This window comes from Macrosteles quadrilineatus, unplaced genomic scaffold, assembly GCF_028750875.1.
Source record: "Macrosteles quadrilineatus isolate MER2022 unplaced genomic scaffold, UCM_ALF_1.0 Scaffold_1__1_contigs__length_201487025, whole genome shotgun sequence".
NCBI classification, from domain to species: Eukaryota; Metazoa; Arthropoda; class Insecta; order Hemiptera; family Cicadellidae; genus Macrosteles; species Macrosteles quadrilineatus.
The window spans coordinates 147,596,646-147,622,006 of NW_026542594.1; the positions used below are offsets into that span (position 1 = coordinate 147,596,646).

At 37.1% G+C, this 25,361-nt stretch overlaps 1 protein-coding gene across 2 annotated transcripts in view; it reads right to left on the reverse strand.

Annotated features, from left to right (window-relative positions):
* The window catches only part of LOC128986901 (uncharacterized), a 126,569-nt gene that overhangs the window by 21,329 nt on the left and 79,879 nt on the right, over positions 1–25,361 (reverse strand). Inside the window, exons 1-6 of one of the 2 annotated variants that reach the window (XM_054407518.1) lie at positions 9,689–9,814; positions 6,510–6,786; positions 6,068–6,297; positions 3,830–3,932; positions 1,580–1,710; positions 913–1,041 (exon numbers count right to left, since the gene is read on the reverse strand). In XM_054407518.1, coding sequence (XP_054263493.1) covers positions 913–1,041; positions 1,580–1,710; positions 3,830–3,932; positions 6,068–6,297; positions 6,510–6,786; positions 9,689–9,709 — 891 coding nt within the window. In that variant the 5' untranslated portion in view covers positions 9,710–9,814. Of the gene's footprint in view, positions 1–912; positions 1,042–1,579; positions 1,711–3,829; positions 3,933–6,067; positions 6,298–6,509; positions 6,787–9,688; positions 9,815–25,361 lie in introns of those variants that run through there. The other variant, XM_054407510.1, reaches the window with a different exon arrangement.

Genomic DNA, 25,361 nt, shown 5'->3' on the forward strand with positions numbered 1-25,361 from the left:
TTTGACATCATAAGACGTGGAATTGCCCCTGAACTGGTTTATAACTAATATAATGGTTTAAATACCTTCAGTCTCCAGTTCAAAGTAAGTCGATTGCAACCTAGGTTTCAGCACGACGTTGTGCTATCATCAGGCTTCCAGTCGAGAATGTTCAGTCCATTGGACGTCGTTTAGTAAAAACTATATACAGTTCACAAGACACAAACACATACACATTTACCGATCGGTATTTACAAGGGGAGAACGAGTACATTTTTGTCAAATCACCGGCCGCGACGAGTGACATCCAAGCCACAACCATATATTGAGTTGTGGCTTGGATGTCACTCGTCGCGGCCGGTGATTTGACAAAAATGTACTCGTTCTCCCCTTGTAAATACCGATCGGTAAATGTGTATGTGTTTGTGTCTTGTGAACTGTATATAGTTTTTACTAAACGACGTCCAATGGACTGAACATTCTCGACTGGAAGCCTGATGATAGCACAACGTCGTGCTGAAACCTAGGTCGCAATCGACTTACTTTGAACTGGAGACTGAAGGTAATTAAACCATTATATTATTTTTTTTTTAAATCCCATGGTTGTGAAAATCCATAAGATTTGTGAGGCAGACACAGTTTTATGGACTGGTGTACTTTCAAAAATATACGTTGTTAACAATAGACACAGTAAACAAACATTTCACACACCAAAATTGTTCCCCTTTCAAAATATGTATCATAAATAATGTAAATCATGACGTATTTGTGCATGGATGTAAGAACGATGGTGAGTTTTTGTAGGTGCACCTTAGCAGAAATAATGTTGTACAATTCATAAAAATTAAGACTCTATTTGATGCTATTACATTTACTGCAAACCCCTAGTTAATCTTATTGCAAACTCTAAGCTTTACATACAAAAATACTTACAAAAGATGGATTTATTCCCCCAAAAACAATATTTGGCTGATCCAACACCCTGAACTTGTCCTTTTTGTTTACTTTGAACCTAAATCCTGCGTTGACGTATGCTATAGCGTTCTGGGCTCTGGGGGTTATCTAAAAACAAAAAGGATGTTGGTTTATGTTCAAATTAATAGAGTAGATCCATTTGTATATTTTGAGATTTCAATTTTTTTCTGATTTTATTTTAATATTTCAATAATTCCTCGGGTTCCCCACACATTGCTGTGACAGTAGAAGCATTAGCTAGCCTTTATGGGACCTTGATGCAGTTAATATCATCATTTTATTTGGAACACCATTCCCATAAACATTTAAGGTACAATTTGGCATATTGTAGATTAATATTGGTACAAGTTGTGTATATAAAACTATTAATGTGCATATCAATACATTGGATTGGGATAGGATCTATCTACTTAAAAAGTAACATTCCTTTTCTTATTTTCCTCTAGTTGTGTATACATTTTCCGCCTACAGTATTCTGTTGATACTTTTGTCAATTATTTTCTTTAAATCATGTTAATGCAATATTACATTATTGTTGCTGTTTACCAGAAAACTCTCAAATAAAAGCTTGGAGTTGGTAAATAAGACGTGTATTTGCTTAAAAATATTATGTTATTTGTTGTACCTTGTACGTTCGCACTTCATAGAAATTGGAGTTGAGAGGAGGTAATATTATCTGAAGAATAACCTTCTTGTACATGTTTGTCTCGAGGAATGCCGGGAGAGAGAGCAAAGTAATAGCTTCATTGTCACCTCCTGCAAGAGAGTAGCCTTTTACTACAATACAATCCATTACATCTAATTTCTCATTTGTTTCTACTTGGACAGTAATTTCTCCCAAAGGTATAATCTTAAAGCCACCATATGCTTCTAGTCGTACCTTACTTTTTCTTAGCTTATATGATAAGCCAGAGTTCTTAATGATATCATAAGGTATTACATTTACCTCAGCACGGTAATTTGCTCAATATTTCATCTAACTCTGTTATCAATTAGCAATAATTAGCAATATTAGCAATATACTTCATAAAAGCAGCTAGAAGTTGATTCACCATACATAGTTGCAAGATGATGTACTCTACAACTTTGCTGTCTTTTTTGTAAGGTTAAGGCTGATCAAAATAAGAAAAGTTTATTTAGGAGTCAATTAAATTTAAACTGAACTAGTTCCAGTGAATATGGAACCTAGAGGATGGCTGTTCCAAATTTTCCTATAAATTGTGTGTTCTTGGCATGCAGAGAGATACACCGTATTTGTATATGTTTTTCATATATTATTAATTGGTATAGAATTAGCCCCCAAAGGGGAGGTAAATGCTCGGTGTTGGTATCGGCATTTTCAAGTAGGCCACAGACATGGACGACTGGGCATTGGGTCCCAGTGACATTCCTTTATCCAGGATGGAGGGGTGTTTAGCTCTAGGAGAGATGGAAGTGCATCATATTCTCTAACCTACCTGTGTCTGTGGTTCTTTGGGCTTCGGCCTGCTTGTTGTGTGCGACCAGCATTCAGTGTGGCAAATCCTCGACTTTGGAAGTAACCTTTCCTGGAGGTGAAAACGGGCAAGTACCCGTAGCTCACGGGGACACTCAAGGGCAACGTAACTTTTCGCAGTGTGAGGGCAACGGTTTGTAGGCACTTATGTAAACCAATCCCTGTCTCTGAGCACGGACGGTATGGTTATCTTGAGTGTGGGGGGTTCTTCCCGGAACCTCAATTGAGTCAAGGGTGTCGCCACCTCTGGTGGATAGGTTCATCCGGGTGGGTCCCACTTCTATACCTGCCTCCTTTTGGGAAACCCTGATGGCCTGGCAGTGATGTTGGGTCTGACGGGCAAACGAAGTAGATCGGGTGCCGGGTCCGAGCCCGCCAGGGGTATCTGGGGATCTATCGCTCTGGTTATCTCTGGTTTCCCAGCAACTGGGTAAGGCCTCGATCGGGTAGTGGTGTAAATGGGAGGTGGTCCCCTTCCTTCTGGCTATTGATGGCGGGTTTGCCTGTCAGGGATTAGATAGGTCCCGAGTGTTACTTGCACTAAATGCGTCGGGGCGCTCTACCATGGACCTCTAGGTCCCGACCTTGTGGAACCCAGGTGGAGTGACGCTTAAACAAGTAGCCGGAAACCTTGGTTAGGATTGAGGGGCAACCCTCTTTCCGAAGGGTCTGCTTCGGCAGCCGGTGAGCCTGATGACCTTAAGTCATCCGCCCATGATGTGCAAAAGGTTGATGCGTAAGCTTCGGCCTACATCATGGGGCCCGGGTAAGTCTCACGACAGGTACCGGGTATGTAGTCAGGGGGCTTCGGCTCTCATGACAAATAATGTAATGTAATGTAATGTAATGGTATAGAATTAACCAGTGTGCTCGTTTTGCAGCGGAACACGGGACCTCTCTTTCGGGAGGATAAAAATATTGGCATAAATAGGTACAAATCACATTAAATAGATTACAGTTCTGGCACCTCATTTTTTTACAAATCGAGAACTGGTATTAACGAAGAAATAAATATTCAGGAACAGTAGCGCAGCAGGAAGCTATATTAATTGTATTAAATCCATAAACAAAATAAGTCAACTATATAAAATGAATCATAACATAATTGTCTTTCAATTGTAGTTTTGGTAGAGAAAACAAAATGTTTGTTTCTGTTTCTATAAAATTAACTGTTTATATATTTACAAAAAACCAGAGCATGCGTGTGAGTAGGAATCAATCTAACTCAAAAAACAAAATTTGTTCTTCAAATTTTTTTTATTTTAGTGATAAATAAAGTTGCATGATAACATTTTTTTTATACAACAAACCTAGAATTTATATTAAACTGTTAAAACTGAGGTAAATTAAACTTTGTGTTGATTTTTTACTGATACTCACTGATTGACACCAAAGCCCCAACTGTTTCCAATATGAGGAAGATGTCAGAGGGAAATGCATTCCACGTATGTTTAATGGTCAGATTTCCTGCAATTGTGCCTACCTGAAAATATTTAAGATTAAATTAACGATATATTAACCTGAGAACAATGATGAATAACCTAACTGATCTATTGAATCTATTGATCTGTGTCATTTTGTGTCAGTAGCGATAAACTTAACACTAACAGTTTTATAATCTTTCAATACCATACCCTTTTATGTTTTTTAAGAGACTCGTTTAAGCCCTGTTTTGTTTTTTTCTAACCAACCTTTAACCGTTGTTATTATCATAGCCCTGGTAGCTGGGTACAGAACTAAACCAGTGACCTTTGGATTACTAGGTGACAGTAGCGGATCTAGAACAGTCACAAGGGGGGGGGGGCGAACCAGGGGTTCTGGAGGGTTCGGGTAAACTAAGTCTCCGAAATGATTAAACTCACTAATACTGTCAACATCCAACCAAGCTGGACACTGTTTGTTTAAGTTGGGCCCTCCACTCTAGCTAAAGCTACACAGCAAGCTCAATGGATTGCACCTCAACTCTACACTCATCAGTCCAACCAACGCCTAAGCCAACTGAGATACCTTGCCACCCTCGACTGAACCTATTGATTACCACTCAGGGCCGATTTACCGAATAGGCACGGTAGGCACATGCCTAGGGCGCGAGGCAATTGGTTTTTTTGAGGGGCGCCAAAAATTTGGAAAATAAAAAAATTGGTGGTTGTTTGCATGCGATTGCGGTAAACTTCTGATAATCCCTCGCGGCCGTGTAGACATCGTAATCGACTCCCGCGTTTGCGGCGAGATTCTTACTATTTTCAGCGGGCAGGTCGTTTGAAGACATAATTATCGTCTTCCATGATCGAAGCAATATATGAGCATATCCCGCGGTCGTGAGAAGATTATCATCGTCTACCGCGGATGGGGCAAAATTCCGATCTTTTCCCGCGGTCGTAAGGACATTATCTTCGTCTTGCGCGATCGCGGTCAAATACTGACCACCCCTCGCGGCCGTGAAGACATCATTATATCGTCCCCCGCGGTCCTGTGAACATATTAATCGCCGACCACGATTGTGACAAAATGGTAATCATCTCCCTCGGTCTTGTGGAGATCATCATCCTCTTCCGCAAATTAGGCAAAGTACTGAACTTTTCCCGCGATCGTGTGGCCATTATCATCGTCTTCCGTGATCGCGGCAATATTCTGATCATCCCTCGCGGCCGGGTATAAATCATGATTGTATCTCCCGCGGTCCTGTAGACATCGTAATCGTCTCCTGCGATTGTGGAAAAATTGTAATCATCCCCTGTGGACATATGGAGATCATCGTCTTCCGTGAATGAGGCAAAATTCTGATTTTTCCGCGGTCATGTGGACATTATCATTGTCTTGTGCGATCGTGGCATAATTCCGATAGTCCCTCGCGGCCGAGTAAATCATTATTGTATCTCCCGCGGTCCTGTAGACATCGTAACCGTCTCCCGCGGCCGTGTAAACATGGTAATCGTCTCCCACGATTGCAGCAAAATGTTAATCATGTTCCGCAGTTGTGTGGAGATCGTTATCGTCTTCCGCGATCGCGGTAAAATTCTTGCTGTTTCGCGCGGTCGTGTGGACATTATCATCGTCTTCCGTGATCGTGGCAATATTCTGAATATCTCGCGGCCGAGTGTAGACATAACTTATTATCGTCTCCCGCGGTCACGGAAACTGTTGTCATGCGCGATCACGGTAATTTGAAAACTCCAGGTAGAAATACAAAATTCATACATAATTCCCGGTTCATAAAATTCCCGCATGATTCCCGGATTTCCCGGTCGGTGGACACCCTTATATATATATTGCAAAGGGGCGCTACTATTAGTTGTGCCTAGGGCGCTAACAGGGTCAAAAACGGGCCTGTTACCACTATAAGCACACAATGACAATAATGACACTACAGCTTGTAGGTTAGATTCTAGATTCTACGTAGCCTACAGTACTATTTGAGAGTCATTTGGTTAAAAGCAAGTTTTTTACTTTTTTAGATAAATTAGTAATTCTAATTAAATATACATTTTACTTTCCCATTTTTTAAATATGTTATAAGGATGTTTTGATACTGTATTACTGTCACTATCATACTCAAACGTTTTATCCTCACACTCACAATGCAATTAGACCTACATGCATACAATATACCGAACTTACATTTCTTACAGATGTGTTTGCCACTTTTTCAATGTGCTTAGCTAGCACCTTTGTATAGGAGAAATATCCAGGATTTTCTTCGGCCACTGCCTTGAACAACTTGATTGCATCTGCAAGAGTTGTGTTGGCTCCAACGTACAAGTTACCCGAATAAAACGAGTGAGCTTTAAGAAACCCCACTCCATTTATATCAATGAACAGATCAGGCAAAGGTTTGTCTTTCAATATACCTGAAAAAACAATATATGTTTGCTTAGTTTAAAGGAAAACTCATCTTTTATTATTGTAAAATATTTATTAAAAACTATTCTATAAAATTTGACATGTAATACATTTAAACAGTTAAAACAATAATAGATCAACTTTGTATTTTTTCACTACTAGCTGTTTCATGTTTTTACTGCAGTAAGCTATTAGTGTACTGATTATGTTTTGCAACAACCTTGAGACGTGTTTCCACCCACGAGCATGTAGGAGCCAGTCACCGAGGTGAAGATCTCAAATATCTCATCTACAGAAGTGACCTTGTACCAATTAGAGCCTCCTTGCATTTGCAGCCGCAGTGAGGGTGGAGCCAACGCCACCTCCACAAACTCACCGTCACCTTCACCATCCTCTCTACGACTCATCTCCACACAGTCGTACAGGCCTCGCTGAGCCCCTGGTCTGCACTTCCCTTGACAAGGCACTCCACTGCGCTTGCACACTTTCAACAGGTCCTGCAGGATTGCTGATTAGAAGCATTGACTATGTACCATAAGATATATGTTGGTTAATTTTTTTACTTCTGTATTAATATAAGTATGGTAGACATCCCATTTCCATATTGAATAAAGCTATAGGCTGTGTTTTACAACAGAAAGGGTCATTACTGAATAAATCCACTGACAGATTAAATGCCGATGACAAATAATTGCTGATTTCTGTGGAATACACAGATTTTAGAGGACAAAATCTAAAGTAAAGGAGGAAATGATGAAATCAAATTTAGCAAGCAGCACTCTATGGCTGGCTCATTGAACTATTCTATGAACACATTTAACACACACACACACACACATCACATTTATTTTATTTTGAAACACATTTAATTATGTTATTACTGTTGGGGTAATGCTAAGTAATATCCCAGACAAAGGAATAAGTTAAGTACAAACTACTTAACTTATTTTACAGGACTTTTATTTATTTTACATCCGAAAAAAAAAAACATAGTTGACACACTAAAATGGAAATAAAACTTTGAAAAAATAATAATTATCGTATAAGTACTAAGTAAAAGTGTATAAGGATTTCACCCTTAAATACTCATCCTTGCACATTCATACTTATTTGGGACTTTAAGTTTAAGTGATTTTTGTGAAGGCTAACTTTGATGCCATAACATTAAATTTTCCTATCATATCGTACCTCGATATCTTCTACTTTTTTCTCCAAGTCATCAGTTCTATCTGATGCAAATGACTTGAAGGCATCCAAGATTGGACGGTAGCCTGTGCATCGGCAGAGATTTCCAGAGAAAGAGTCCTCTATTTCTTTCATTGTAGCTTTGGGGTTAGCTTCAATAAAGCTAGAAAAATTACAAAATTATTGTTATTACACCAACCTGAATAAGTTGTAGTAAATGTCAGATAAAAAACTTCTGAAATACAAACTAAAATATCTAATTCGCTATATTTTCCCTAATTGTTTGCCCAAACTGTAATGGGATAAGAAGAGGAAAACAATCATCACCTACTGCATAGTGCCATAAGATTTTTTAATCTTAAAGGTTAGATTATGCTATGAGGTTTCATATTACTTGTTTGATACAACAAACGATAGACGCACATGAAATAAATTATTAATCCTTGGGCACTGTAACACTAAAATCACCAAAAGCCTCATCCTACAGAGAAAATATACTGTATTATGGTACTAGTATAAATGTACTGTCTGAAACTATGATCAGAACAGCCAGAGAAAAACATTACCTTGGGTATAGAGGTGTCGTAAACCAGCATTAAAACTCAACATTTTTTGTTTAAATTATAAAAAAACTTTTTTGGAGGAAGCTCCCCTATCAAACTCCTCGATCCTTGTCAGGCCCAGTGACATATCCAAGGGGAGGGTTTGAGGGGTTTGAAACTCTTGACCTTAAAAAGGGATATTTTACAATTAAAATTGTTCTAGAATTCAAGAATCTCTTTGATATGTCGCTAAATAGCCTAAAAACGCGAATTTACAGGTATAATTTTCACAAATCTTCCAGGGGAGGACCCCACAGACGCCTTGGTGTTGCCCCATTTAGGGAAATCCTAGTTAGGCCTACCCAAAAAATTATTCCTGGAGCCACCCCTGCTAGCGTTGTAAGCCTGTCCTTGTCTTGACCAGGCCCAGGAGCTTTTGCCCAATGTTATCGTACGGTTCATCAACTGGCTGCTTATGACTAAACAGGGCTCTTCTCCTAGCCCCAAGTCTGTCTCAACTCAGTTTTATGTGCTTTACAGTCTTATCGGACTGTTAGTAAAGTCGACAATCCTGATAGTTATTGATGATTCCCAGAGTGTGAAGAACTTTCCTGAAATACCACTGCGTCTTTACCATCATCATAACTACGGTTTGAATCTGGACTTCTTTCTTTTTCCGAGGGTGGAGTAACTGTTGCACCTCTAGTGCGCTTGACCTTGCGCTAATATTTGGACTCAGAGTCGGGCGTCATAATACTCCCTCCTATGGTCATTGAGACTGTTTCTTTTATGAGTTATACCATTTGAGGGAAGGGTAAAACTCTAGATGAAGTATTGTGATGCTACTTCTTGGGTTGTGTAGAGGTTTGCTTCTGGTACCATTTTGGTTTTCTAGAAACCATTAAGATTCCATGAGTTATGAAGGATTATGAGGGTTTCACACAAAGGGCTGAAGTTCAAGCCCAGACAGAGCCCGCATGCCCGGGTAAGGCTAGTTACTCCAGGAGATCACCTGATATTATAGAGGCTTTGTACACACACTGCTACGGATCATTAGGAGGACTTCTTTGACGTGGGTCGCTTGACACCACAAGGTTCAGAAGGAAAACCCACTGAAACAGAAGCAAAAGGAAGAAGAGTTCTACAATAAGAAAGCGAAGAAGAAAGAAGAACCAGCAAAAGTAGAAGTATGCTAGCCATAGAGCTCAGAACGAAGAAGAGAAGGGATCTGAGGGTTGGCTACCCTTCCTCGGGGTCGCCAGCCCATGTATAGTTGACAGACAACTACCCCTGAGAGGTAATAAAGGCTTTGTGTAACTGGCTTCGAAAATAATGTCTCACACTACATTGAAGAGATCTTCAGCTGAAAAAAATATGTATAATATACCACACTACTTCAGACACCATAAGAATAGCAGGTATTGGTAGATTAAGGCATTTGAGTGCAGTGCAGCATGCATATATATACATATTTGAAGGACATGAGCATTTTCACCTCCTTGGTGATAAAGTGCCTGAAATATATCCAGATGAGTATACAACCCAGCCAAAGAAGGAACATCATTAAAGAACACCCATACAGAGAACTGCTTATAGAGCTTAGAACCCTAAACAAAAATGGTAACATAAATTCACCATCTCAAAAATTACATTTAAACCTTCAAAAGTTTACCTGTACATACTCATGACCCATCCCGGTGTGCAGTAGCCACACTGAGTGCCATAGAAGTGAGCCAGTCTGGTCTGAATCTCATTGTATCCTTTCTGTCTGCTGCCGATTCCTTCCACTGTGGTTACTTTGAGACCATGACAAGCATATACAGGGAACATACACTAAAAAAAAACATGAATTTGAAACGTGTATTGCCCATTAAAGTAGCATTAAAAAATATATATAAACAGTATTAATTATTAAGTAAGAAATGAAGGATTTGGAAGTTTGTGTATGAAGATTACCAAAACAGACAAAAAATGTACTATTCAGTTTGCTGTTCATTGAAGACCAACACTAAACTTTGCTATAACATTAAAAAGCAACCCATGATTTTGATGACTGGTCATTATCAATCAGTCAACATTTCTGCAAACATTTTTTAGCTATTAAGTTTGGCTAAATTTTAGAGTTGACAGACACAATCTTGTGTTCCCCTGTAGCAGGATGGGTAAACTCCAGTGTGACAATACATGTTCCAAAACCTCCCTCCCGACACATGAACTTGGTACCCTTCAGTCTTACTAAAGTTGCTTACAGAGTTGACAGACACAATCTTGTGTTCTCCTCTCCAGTAGCAGGATGGGTAAACTCCAGTGTGACAATACAAGCTCCACAACCTCCCTCCCGACACATGAACTTGGTACCCTTCAGTCTTACTAAAGTTGCTTACAGAGTTGACAGACACAATCTTGTGTTCTCCTCTCCAGTAGCAGGATGGGTAAACTCCAGTGTGACAATACAAGCTCCACAACCTCCCTCCTGACACATGAACTTGGTACCCTTCAGTCTTACTAAAGCTACTTACAAAGTTGACAGACACAGTCTTGTGGTCTCCAGTAGCAGGATTGGTAAACTCCAGTGTGACAATACAAGCTCCACAACCTCCCTCCTGACACATGAACTTGGTACCCTTCAGTCTTACTAAAGCTACTTACAGAGTTGACAGACACAATCTTGTGTTCTCCAGTAGCAGGATGGGTAAACTCCAGTGTTACAATACAAGCTTCACAACCTCCCTCCTGACACATGAACTTGGTACCCTTCAGTCTTACTAAAGTTACTTACAGAGTTGACAGACACAGTCTTGTGGTCTCCAGTAGCAGGATTGGTAAACTCCAGTGTGACAATACAAGCTCCACAACCTCCCTCCTGACACATGAACTTGGTACCCTTCAGTCTAACTAAAGCTACTTACAGAGTTGACAGACACAATCTTGTGTTCTCCAGTAGCAGGATTGGTAAACTCCAGTGTGACAATACAAGCTCCACAACCTCCCTCCTGACACATGAACTTGGTACCCTTCAGTCTTACTAAAGCTACTTACAGAGCTGACAGACACAATCTTGTGTTCTCCAGTAGCAGGATTGGTAAACTCCAGTGTGACAATACAAGCTCCACAACCTCCCTCCTGACACATGAACTTGGTACCCTTCAGTCTTACTAAAGCTACTTACAGAGTTGACAGACACAATCTTGTGTTCTCCAGTAGCAGGATGGGTAAACTCCAGTGTGACAATACAAGCTCCACAACCTCCCTCCTGACACATGAACTTGGTACCCTTCAGTCTTACTAAAGCTACTTACAGAGTTGACAGACACAATCTTGTGGTCTCCAGTAGCAGGATTGGTAAACTCCAGTGTGACAATACAAGCTCCACAACCTCCCTCCTGACACATGAACTTGGTACCCTTCAGTCTTACTAAAGCTACTTACAGAGTTGACAGACACAATCTTGTGTTCTCAAGTGGCAGGATGGGTAAACTCCAGTGTGACAATACATGTTCCACAACCTCCCTCCCGACACATGAACTTGGTACCCTTCAGTCTTACTAAAGCTACTTACAGAGTTGACAGACACAATCTTGTGTTCTCCAGTAGCAGGATTGGTAAACTCCAGTGTGACAATACAAGCTCCACAACCTCCCTCCTGACACATGAACTTGGTACCCTTCAGTCTTACTAAAGCTACTTACAGAGTTGACAGACCCAATCTTGTGTTCTCAAGTGGCAGGATGGGTAAACTCCAGTGTGACAATACATGTTCCACAACCTCCCTCCCGACACATGAACTTGGTACCCTTCAGTCTTACTAAAGCTACTTACAGAGTTGACAGACACAATCTTGTGTTCTCCAGTAGCAGGATGGGTAAACTCCAGTGTGACAATACAAGCTCCACAACCTCCCTCCTGACACATGAACTTGGTACCCTTCAGTCTTACTAAAGCTACTTACAGAGTTGACAGACACAATCTTGTGTTCTCCAGTAGCAGGATGGGTAAACTCCAGTGTGACAATACAAGCTCAACAACCTCCCTCCCGACACATGAACTTGGTACCCTTCAGTCTTACTAAAGCTACTTACAGAGTTGACGGACACAATCTTGTGTTCTCCAGTAGCAGGATGGGTAAACTCCAGTGTTACAATACAAGCTCCACAACCTCCCTCCCGACACATGAACTTGGTACCCTTCAGTCTGGCATACTCCCTGATGTATGTGTTTAGAGAGGTTTCCACAGGTAACGAAGATACTGAAATTACATAGTTATGAGCATACATTCATGGATTTACATAAATATACCTTACTTTTCTGCAGGGCCGTCCCTAGGGTTGGCGGCGCCCGGAGCAAACGTGGTCGTGGCGCCCCCTTCCCCCAGTAATAGTCGCATTCGCATATTTTAATACTATGTTAATACAAATAGCCACTGTGCGGCGCCCCCTCACCCAAGTAGCCCGGGGCAACTTGCCCCGGTTGCCTCCCCCCTTCGGACGGCCCTGCTTTTCTGTTGCAATGATAACAAGTAAAAATATAAACAACATCCCAATACTTAAGATCTTTATAAAGGGTGTCTCTAAACAACCTGTACTCCTTTTGTGAGATTTTTTCTTGCATAGAGACTAACGGTTTTGCAATATAACCACCACAGGGCTCCCATTTCTAGTTGTCCGTCTATCTTCTTGTTTAAGCTTATTACAGATGCTCTTATAGCTTCTTTACGCTTCAACATAGAGCCTTAAAATTTAATATAGACATGTAAAATTATTTTACAATGAACTTACAAAAACTATTTTTGTATTTTTAACCATTCCAATGGTGGCTATTTAAAAATTTTAATCTTCAATATCTGGAATACAAAAAGTTTTATCGAAAAACACAAAGAATTAATAATTAAACTTACCGGCCAAACACAGTCATTGACATGGCCATTTACAGTTCCCAAGTGGCAATGATGTACTTTGTGATTAAGCTATTTCATTGTTCATGCAACAATGATAGTTATCAGCTGATTTATTAATAACAAGAAGTGGACAGGTAACAGTGTTAATTAACTAAGGTGTCATTAGATATGTTTAAAAATGTTAAGAAGTTTTATTATTCTTTGTGTTTTTAGCTAAAATTCTTCGTTTTTGGGATAAAGGATTTAAATTTTTAAACAGCCGTCATTTTGGAATGGTTAAAAGATACAAAAATAATGGTTTGTAAGCTTGTTGGTTTGTCTCCATGCAAGGAACGATCCTACAAAAGGGATCAGGTTGTTTAGGGACACGCTGAATATTTTTTGTTATATTTTTATGTATTGAGTGATGGCTGACTATAATGTGTTTAAACAAAAAAAACATTTATATTAAAATTTTCAAAGTAATTAAGAAATGAAAAGTGGAATGTTACAAGTGTTACTTACATCCAGCTTTGTATATTTACTATTCACTTGGGATTTTGTATTTTGTGACGTTTCACGCCAGCGGCATTTTTTACGATTTGAAAGGGACCTGTCCAAACCCTGGTCTTGTTACTAACTAATGTCGACCTTTTTGTTAGATAGCATCATTAATTCATAGCCCAATGACAGATGACATCTGGGTTTGGAAACGATCTCGCTTGGTTTCGAACCAGCGACCTTCAGATTTGAAGGCGAGCACTATAACCCCCCGCTACCCAGACAATTAGATTAAAGCTTTGAGAGCCTATTTTATTTTTAACAGATCATCAAACCATTTAAATACCTTCCAATTCTGATGAAATTTAGAATAAATCTTTAACCCTAACATATTGGATTGAACAGTCCGATTCTTCCATGCAAAGGAGGCCGGCCATTAGTACACATATTTAATGTGTAATTTAAATTTCAGTTCATATAAAAATACAAACAATTTAGCACATAGCACATTAGTTTAAGCTGCAGAGATACTCTAAGTGCTAAACCAGCGCTACGTTGTCTCCACGTGAGATCAATCAACAAAAATGCAAATTGCTTCTTTTTAATGTAATGCTTTCGAAATGTTTAAATGTGTCTTTAGCTGTGGATCCATTGCTCATAATGCTATATAAAATAATTTTTTATTCTATGCATAAAGTTCCTTTCATTTTGAACCGGTTTGATCAGAATTTGGTAATGCAACTTAAACATTCGTTTGGTTGGCAAGATTGATTTGAGGAGTTTTAATAGCTCTCTTTAGTGTTTGTCTTATTTATTCCCCTTTTTAAACAAACACAATGGAGCTAAACTCCAAAACTTTAGAATTTATCACACAACACATGCACAGTTATACAGGGTGAGTTTTAATTGCCCCCCCCCCCCAACTTTTTTCTACATTTTTTCAAATATCAATCCCAGACCACTTCAAAACATTGTTGGGTAGTAAGTACTTCATTTTGACAGGGTGGTCATTTCCGGCCGCCATCTTGGATCTGCCATATTGGATGCAAAATAGTTTTTTCAGATGTAAAAGTGGGGTTGTGACCCATTATTCCCAACTAGATTTTTACACTGATTACAATGCCACAAACTGTTTTTCAAAATCTTGATTCAGTCCAAAGTTATTAGGGCTTATTTAAAACTTTATTTTTATAGCCTATTTCAACATTGTGCATTTACAAACTAAAACCACAATCTCAAAATAGTGCTAGATAAAGATAAGTACACTACCAGTCATTGTTGACATATATATTCACTTGCTTATGGCTGATGTATTTTTTTCGGCCGCCATCTTTGATCCGCCATTTCGAAATGTGATAAATTATTTTAAATATGAAGGGGGTGTTGTGACCCATCATTTCGAACTTCTTTTTTAAGCTTAACTCAATGCCACAATTCAATTGTTGTTATCAAGTTTAATTTATGAAATATTGCATTTTTTTGTTAAAAATGTCAATATTTCAAAATCAAAATATGAAACTGAAAAACGGATCATGGAATTGAGTTCAGCTTAAAAAATTAATTTGAAATGATGGGTCACAACACCCCATTCATAATTAAAATAATTTATCACATTTCAAAATGGCGGATCCAAGATGGCGGCCGAATAAAATACATCAGCCATAACCAAGTGAAAATATGTCAACAATTACTGGTAGTGTATAGGTACTTATCTTTATCTAGCACTATTTTGAGATTATGGTCTTAGTTTGTTAATGCACAATGTTAAAATGGGCTAAAAATAAAGTTCTAAAAAGCCCTAATAACTTTGGACTGAATCAACATTTTTTTAACGGTTTGTGGTATTGTAATCAGGGTAAAAATCTAGTTGGGAATAATAGGTCATAACCCCACCTTTACATTTGAAAAAAAATATTTTGCATCCAATATGGCGGATCCAAGATGGCGACCGAAAATGACCACTTTGTCAAAATGAAGTACTTACTACCCAACAATGTTTGGAAGTGGTCTGGGATTGATATTTGAAAAAATATGGAAAAAAGTTGGGGGGGGGGGGCAATTAAAACTCACCCTGTATAACTAAAATATTTAACTGCTTTTGTTACGTACCTGAATGGACGCGATCATTCAGCTGAAAAGTGATTCTGCCGTCACCATATCTGAAACAATATGAATACCGCCTATAAATATGTGTAATGGTAATAGAACTGAGGTTCACTCTATTGTATCAAAAATAATTTAGCTGGTGTAGTGATCTATTTCTCTCCCTAATTATTGTTTAGGAAATAGTTCCGTGAACCCAGCCTACTGTAAATACACACATTTTAAGAATAGAGGGGCGGTATATTTTATACTTATTTGACTTCATTTAATAGATTATAAATTGCCACAGTCTGACGCCAACAATAACAATCATTTTCTGGTAATGTAAATTTCGTATCGGTTATAATGGCGTGTGGTGAAGACCATATTCTCTGTTTGCGACAGCACGATGTTTAAAACAGCCAAAAACCATTAACTGTTCACAATGTTACTCGATTGTTTGTATTGTATTCACATTATTCATGTATATGGTGTACGGATCGAATAAAGGATAATTTGATTTGATTTGTTACTAGACCAATGTCAGGGCCATGCAGAGTTTCTTTTTAGCACTACTACGCGTATTATATTTTGATTATATATCGAATTATATATCGTCCAACAACGCAAGATAGGAAAAAATCAGTAGTTATACCGTGTAGTCAATTGTATGCATCTCGATCGATTACATCACGTTATTTTCCTTCGTAGATAACGTAGTTATCAGTATATTTTGTCTGATAAGTTGTGAGTTATCACGTAACTGTTTTATCATTAAAAAACTACCAGGAAAACACGCTCATTGAAATTAAGATTAAGTTTTGTTGTGCCCCAATCAAATATTTTATAAACTCAGCAAACTGACTCATAATTGCTCCCCTAAGCTTAGTATGAAAACTAAACATCCCACTACTTTAAAGTAAAATACCCCCGCCACAGCAAACCTGCAGACTAAGCGAATTTCCATTTGACTGATTGGATAAGATCGCGCCACTCATCCTTCACTCATATTTGGGTTAAAATACGCACATAGTGGCGTCCCCATCTTAAATAATTGATAATTGATAATTAATTTACACTGAAATGTCTACTTAAAAATATAACATTTATTCCCTATTTAAATAGAATTAGTTTAACAAGTACTTAGGTTTGCTGCATCAGGGAGGGTAAAACTGTTCTTTTTTTGTAAAATGTTAATAGTTAGTAAGAAATAAAAATATTTTTCAAATTTGATCAAAATATGTTCATAAACAAGCAAACTACAATAGTTTACTTATTCTCCATAAGAATAACATTGGAATTTTAAATTTACAATTTTTTGGAATTTTCTCCGTAACCATTAGGCGCATAATAACGCTTCAATATACTAAATTATTTGTTTTTTTAAACTCTACAAAATGGTTTGAAAATAAATTGCTAAATTTTATGTTTTTTGGGTAAAAAATAGGAAAAACCTATTTTTACCCCATAAAACCCCCCGTAAACCCCCGTTCCCATGGTCCGATCATGCTGGATTGCGAACTCGTTCGAATAAACGTAGGTTTACACGTTTGTACCAAATTTAATCAAAATCGGATCATTTTTGCTCGAGTTATCATGCTAACGGACACACACACATATATATATATATATATATATATATATATATATAAATATATATATATATATATACAGGGTGTTGAAAATGTCTGGAACCAACATTATATCTGGTGAGTGGTTAAAGAAAAACAACTGATATTTTGTGTACGGATATACTATGGTTTTACCTATCTTTTGGTGCCTTATGAAATTTTTTACCACTTATAGGGAACGTCCTGTGGAGGATGCAGTAAAAAGTTTTAATGGAAGCCTATGGTAAATGATACATCATTTTAAAGGCCATCTTTTTCTGAGTAAGGAGCCGCAAGTTTCATCTCAAAAGGACCACCCTAGCAAAAATGGCGACTGTTTGAAATTTAAAAAACCACTTATAGGGAACGGAATTTTTAAATTTCAAACAGTCGCCATTTTCGCTAGGGTGGTCCTTTTGAGATGAAACTTGCGGCCCCTTACTCAGAAAAAAATGGCCTTTAAAATGATGTATCATTTACCATAGGCTTCCATTAAAACTTTTTACTGCATCCTCCACAGGACGTTCCCTATAAGTGGTAAAAAATTTCATAAGGCACCAAAAGATAGGTAAAACCATAGTATATCCGTACACAAAATATCAGTTGTTTTTCTTTAACCACTCACCAGATATAATGTTGGTTCCAGACATTTTCAACACCCTGTATATGAATTTGAACGGATGGTGTTTTTGGCCTCTAGGGACCTCAAAACGAAAAAAAAATCGGTCCCGCGTCCAGGTCTTACCATGAGTACTACGGTAATAGCTTATTCCCTATATGGGAAATTCGCTAAAATAAAAAAAAACACATTATTACCATTATTGGCAAAACATTAAAAACAATAATTCTGGGTGACTGTAAGGGGGTTTTCGGATTTTTCGAAACAGAAAAATGCGAGGTTGAAATGGGCACTAGATTTTCTTGTGAATATCAGTTCATCAGTTAACTGTCTTGTGATGGTTAGTACACTCAAGTCATGCTCTAGGCATCGAGGTAGACTTCTGGAGTGATCGCTAAATGGGGCAAAAACGGTCCGTGCTGGAAAGCGGTGGTAGGCAAGAACGAATTCGGGCGTATTTCAGTATAGTGCGCGCTGCAGTTTACTCGCTGTTGTAGCTCAACGGAAAAGCTCCAGTCAAATAAAACTTATATATTCTTAATCTACATAAACATCGGATTGTGACAGTATAAATATCTTTTATTGTAATAATTATTTCGAATTTTAATAATTGAAAATATAGAAGACTTACCAGAGACTGACATGGAAAAGTCACTAAGGGAGGAAAATTTTTATTTTTGGGTTACAAACAAACTTCTAGCGGGAAAGTTGTAGCCAATGAGTTGATCTTAACTTTCAAATCAACCAATTTGTGATAAAATGATTGCGTCATTATTAAATCGTTTGGAAACGAGCGTGGGACGGTACCGCGCCGCCACCGCGCGGCCACTCCCGGAGTACCCGGTCCCGGTTGTGTAGCTTTGTCGATATGCATTTTCATAAAACAATCAGATTTGAGTAGTTATACTCACTTTACAGATTTCATCTCTGAAGGTAAGTTGGTGAGAGTATCAGTAGAGGTATTCAAAATAATTCAATTTATTTACAAGTTGGTTGACATTCAGTCGGATCGTAACTTGAACACCCAAAAAGTACTCATTCAGACTAGTAGTCATTTCAAAGATTTGATTTTAAAAAACCACCCAGCAAATGGTTTAGACGAAGTAAACCATCGAGTAATGCTAATTAAAGCAATTGGTAGCTTATTTTTAAAGGTAATTGGCCATCACAAAGCCAGGGAAGCTACAAGTGCTTCCAACTTGCCTAATCTTGGGTTAAGACAAAAATTAACCAAACTTAATTTGTTCAGAAATGTTTAGGATTTAAGATCTAAAAATCCAGACATAAATGTTATTAAGGTGTTAATGTTTGTATATAATGTTTTTTATCTTATTTGAGTTCAAATAGATAATGTATATTTAATAATAATAAATTATTTTGATTCGTTGAAAGTGTTCTTATTGCCTTTTATTTCATTTTAATTTATAAACATGAGACCAATCTCTAATTATTACAGTAATTGGACTGTTATGACCCTCTATCCAAATTTATTTCAAAAGCCAAAAAATGTTTAAAAATATTATACAAATGTGTTAGGGAAATATTCCAATTTGTTTTTAATAAAATAAAATAAAACATGTCACTGACAAGAAAATTACACTAAAAGTTGAAGTTAATCGTGTTTTAAAAATATACCTGATGTGAAAGTAAGAATGAAATTAATTCCGAAAGAACCACAATCTATTAGAGAATACAATTCAATCGTTCATTTGTCCTAAAAAATCATGTCGTCTGGAAACAAAATAAAAGTAGGCATGCGTCGCGATTTTCCTGATCCCGCCCATCTTAGCGCTGGCGTTCTTGCCTACCACGGGCTGCTCACAGCTACTCGCGGCCGGACCGAAAAACGGTTCGCTTCAACACGGGCGCGATCACTCCAGAAGTCTACCTCGATGGCTCTAGGTTCCTTCTGATCTGAGGACGGAATCAGATTCCAGATTTCGAAATGTCAAACTCTTCTTCAGTGACTGAAAATATCTACAGTTGCCCTTTAATCCACATCAACTATCCATCACCAAGAATGGCTTTTAAATAGTTATTTGTGTAACTACTGCAGTTTTCACTCGTGTTACACATTATATTTTTCCTACAGTTATTATAAATGATTTAAATAATTTGTCTTTCAAACACTGTAGGCCCGACACGTTTTTAAGATAAACATTGAACGAAATGGGAAACACTGCACCAGCTGATTGTAGTCATAAAATTATCTTGAAGTGTTGCCAACTTATTTTCAAGCGTACACGGATTACGTGCATGATAAAGCACGCTGTTTTGTGTTGTTTGGTTGGAATACTGGTGTGTGCCAAAGTAAAAACTGTGCGCCAAAGTAAGGCTTTCTGTACTATACTATAAACTGTGCAAGCAGGAAGCCCACATTGTCGGGTGACTGTAGGAACACCTTTTTGGGCATTCTAATTGTTCGGCTTGAAAAGTAAGTTAATCTCACCGGTTTTGAAAAATGTGTTTCACAAACATCATGCTTTTGTTCAAAATAAATTGGAGTCCCACTAGTTTGCTTAACATACATTTAAAACGCTTTGTAAGTTCCCTTTAAATTCAAGAACACGTAACATACAGGGAGACACACTGTAACATGCATTGTAACATACAGTATGCATTCTAACTGGAGTGGTAGGTCTATTTGTGAACGAAGTCATCCATGTATAGGAAATGTCGCTTAGTTATGTTATAGCTGCTCGAATATTGTAAATAATCAATTGTGCGAATGATAAAATATTTTTTTAGTTAGGTTCATCTTTTGTAAACTTCAATTACATTTCAAATAAGAGTTGATTTATGTAATGTAAGTGATATATCTCTAAAGTTGATCGTAAAGTTGATATCTAAAACTAAAACCAATATTAAGGAACTTAATAATGAATAATGTTTTGATGATAGGTATTTTGATAAATTTCTTAAGGCAAATCACCCAAAGTTGGGCACCCAGATAATTTAATCATTAGCTATTTGAGGATGTGCCACATATTTTTCCCTCAAAGAATCATTTTACATTTTTGTAGCTAAATTTATGTACCTTACACACCAATTACCGAAAAATAAAGTTGATTTATTTTAAAATGTATACGAAATTAAGCTTTTATTTAACAGCATCTTTAAATATAAAACATAATCATGACATCAACATTAGTAAAAATATTCAACACTTCGTCCATATATTTCATTAGTTTTATTAGTATACCACGTGAAAGAAAAAATCTAATCAAATCAAAGACCAAAAATATTACCACTATAGATTAACTGGACAGTTAAAATATTGTGTACAAACGAGTGGCCAAACCAGTTGAACATCCAACAATCCTACTCACCCAAGGTCCGAACCCATGACGTCTAAGGCGACCACTGGTTCTCAACTCACAGCACAACAAACACCGACACCGCCCACAGCGGGTTAATGGTTTTATAACAATCCAAACAAATAAACGACGACTCAACTGGTCAGGAATACAAGTTCGTTTATTTGGATTCTCGCAGCAGTGAAAACTACGTCTCTCAGATATGAATACTACTTGGAGTTAAAGTTGATGAGTTTAATATCAATCAATGGTGAAATACAAAATTGATCCACATAAAAATAAGTCACGATTGAAATCTGGGTAGATATTTATCAAATTAACACAAAGAGAGTATAAAGCTACAAAGTCCCGGCCTGGGAAGTACAATTTGCGGAAACAGAAGTTAAAAACTCGACGGAGAAAAATATTTGTTTTACGTTAGGGAGGGGGGCAGTTATCTAATGTTTACAAGTTGGGAAATACCTGAGAATGTCAATGGTTGATATTTATTTTTTACTGTTTTAACACTGTGAGTTAGCCTACTGTTAACGGCAAGCAAAGACCGCAGAAATAGGCTATATGTTGTATAGTCAAGAAGAGTAATGAAAATGTAACTTTGTGAGACAGCTTAGTTTAGTTGGTAGGTTGAACATATTTTTTGGTAGCTTAGACGCCTGACAAAGAAATCCCTATTTATTTTCAGTACCGGCCACCGGGAGACCGAGCTTTGCTCGGATTTAATTGAACATTTATTAGATAAGTTATTGGTTTATATACGGTATATGTATATAAATTAGTGTGAACAAATTAGGTAATATATATATATATATACTAGTGGCTTGTAGGGACATAAGTCCCTAAAAAGCTCAATTGTAAAACAACTTTTTGCAATACCGGTATTTAAACAAACTCAGAATAACATTATCTATGTGTCAGAATAGGCATCCCTACACCATATCTTTTGTGTAAAAACCAGTTTGTTGTTCTTCTTTGTTTGCTTTTGTTGATGTCATTTTCAATAAATAATTTGAATCACTCCAGTGGTTTAACATGAAAAGGCAGCAAACATATCATTGTTTGTGAATAAATACTGGTTTACTAAGGTAGCTTTGGTCTTGTGGTTAATGAGGATAAATAAAAGCTTCCCTGTTTGGAATTTTAAAAATTCATTGGAGGTTCGCCTTCAGATGAATTGAAGACGCCTGCAATTTCATCTGCAGTAGGCTTATTATACCTACGACGATCCATATTTATCCTGTCTACAAACTTAAGTTCTAATTCACTGTCATCTTGTACAACCATTTCTTCCGAAGCTCTTTTGTAAATTTGTGCAAATGGATTTTCTAATAGAGTTTCAGCTAGTTTTGACAATATTTCAGGTTTTAAGTCACTATTTTATCGACGCCTTTGACGAATTTCTGTTGCTGTTGATGTGTCAATAATGTACAATTGGCCATACACGGGGTCTTCATCATGTTGATGCAGCAAATCTGAGATTGAACGATAAATCTGTCCTTGAATTTTGAAATAGTATGGTCCTTTTCCTGGAATATCTTTCTTACTGGCTGAAAAATAAGCAAAAGCCATCGCACTGTTGCATTGTCGAATGAATTTATTCAGTTGTGGGCTCTCTTCAAACAAACTTTTAAGTTCTACATTAGTTTTTGACTGAGGAAGGTTAATAAGTCCATTATGGCAACATGTCATAAAATGATTATTCGTTAGTTCTTCTCTAAAATGAAGATCACTACATTGAATGCATTTTTGGTCCAGTAATCCTGCATCATGAATATTTACATTTCTCTCGTCTACCATGGGTCTCCTAAAAAGGGGTTGGAACAAATCTTGATTAAGTTCGTCATTATCTACTCTTGCTCTCCTACGCGCACTGTCATGAACAGTTCCTATGAACAGTTCCCCGCCTTTGTGGTATTCCCCTGGCGTTCATATTAATTACAGTACTTATAATGAAAAGAATATATATCCAGCAGCCTACATACCAAAACATCTTGAATCCCTGGTGATTTTATAAAAGTATGATCGAATATGATTACTCTACGTTGTATATTCAGTGCACTAAAAAAATTTACTTACGAAGGAATGCAAATACACCATTTTAGAACCAATAACATTTATAGGTTATTTTAGTTGTATATATTTACACAACCTTAACCTTAAAATGTGTAGAAATATAAAGAAAACAACATCATTTAAAATAAGCTTGAACATATGATTTAAAAATAAAAAACAAAACAGAAGTTAGATTTAATTTCGAGTCTTTGATTATTTATACAGAATATTTATTCTATGTCGTTTATTCCTTTAACACGACAATAACGTAAAAGCATGAAAAAATGAAACTTGAGTATATGATTTAAATATAAACAAAGAATGCAGACGTTTTTCCGACTAATCTTCAATATTTAAGTTTTATTATAGTATACATTTCATAGTTGACTGGCTAAAAGTAAACCAAATGTGTGTATTGATCACTGTTTTCAAATCTGTGGCACAGCTGTTTTAATTTCAAAAGATGTAAACAAATTAAACCCCATGTTGTTTTAATGGGAAAAGTTTTATTCTGTTGCGAATTGATGGTAAAAAAATTAGAAAAATGAATAGTTTTCCCTCAAAATTCACGTCAAGACCTTTAAAATAAGACCCCTCCCATCCTTCTACGGCCATCCAGTCACTCACAATTTCTTTACAAAAATTTGACTTACGGAATTATATATACTAGTGGTCGTCCTGTGGTCGAAACTCGACCAAAAATAATTAATGTACAGACTTCTCTATTTTCTCCCCACACTGTAAATAACACATGTGATTTGAATTTCTTCCATTTGTTTTGATATTCTGTTTACATTTTGTTGTTATTTCGTCACCATCATGGCAACCCATATGCTCCATGTTAATTTTTTGAAGTTTTCAAATTAATTTTTTGTGCTTATTTGTTAGCCTATTTTAATATTTAGAGGCATTCTGCACATCTACAGGAAAATATCTTTCCAACAGTATGCGTAGATTTTTTCTGCGATGCACACGACCTGAGAAAATAGGTTTTAAAGAAACATGCTTGCCTATTAATATATAGATAGATAGATATATATTAATTAGTGTGAACAAATTTTAGGTAATCCTTCGAAAATAAATTAATTAATCTTTATAAGTACATTGCAAACCACTTATAATATTTTAGGCCTAAGTTCCAACTTCGAAATTCAGTGCTCTGACGTTCTTCCATACGTCGAGCAACGATTCGTCGACGCCCCAGTGCTCAGTATGATCGGCCAGTTGTTAATCTTTTTGCTGGGCCTTTTAGATCTGCAATGATTTCTCTACTTATTCTTAGAGTCCGATCCGTGACTTGGCCGAGGTTCTGAGCCATTTGGTGAGATGTTATGAGCTGGCTGGAACTGGCTCGGTTGTAGACGAAGTGGTAAAATTTGATTCCCGACGATCGATTGTATATAGCTCCTCTCCCTTGCAGTTTCTGTATATTTTCACTTAGATTCATTCTTAATCTTTAAAAAAAATATCATTAACATGTACCTAATGAACCAAGCTAAATATAACAAACTATTCTTTAAAACATTCATTCCAAACTAACGAATACGGTTATTTTTGTTTACACGTCAAATCCAATGACAAAAATACAAATTACCCGCGTCAGCTGTTTTTGTCATCAGCTCCAAAAATGTATTGACGATAACATGGGCACTTTCAAGGGCTTTAGGATGGAAAATGGATTTTTGCCAGCTTTGTGGCCAACTCCAATCGATTTCTCGTGGCCAAATACCCCATATTAAATGAAAAATTCAAAAATCCTCGGAAGAAAGAAAACGTTTGTCCCTACACACGCTTGTTTTCGAGTATAGGATAGGATTAGTTTGGCCAGTCCTAGAAGCTTATAGCTTATTATACTGAACCGGAAACCATCATTATAGAATGTGGAAGTTATGGTTTTATTTGCACTTTAACCCCCCCTTTATTTTTGTCCAACCTACTCAAGAATGATTGCACTCTTACGTCAAATAACTCAAAAGTATTGGAATTTACTTTTTGAACCATAGCAGATAATGCAATGTTACGTTGTCTTTTCTTGCAGTTTTTAACTGCCACCGTTTTGGCTAGGATGGACCTTTTTGTATTGGGTTGCAGCTTGCAGCACTGTATTTTGATATGGTATTTATTTACTGCTCTAGTTCAAAATTTCCTTCTGACTTGTAAAATGATTCCAATCCCAGCATAATGTATAATAATGATATTTGCTTCAAAAAGTGAGATTTTAACTACAATACTATGTGTATAGCTTTGTTAATTTCTGCTAATGCTCAACAAATAAAAATCCGTTCCCGGACTTT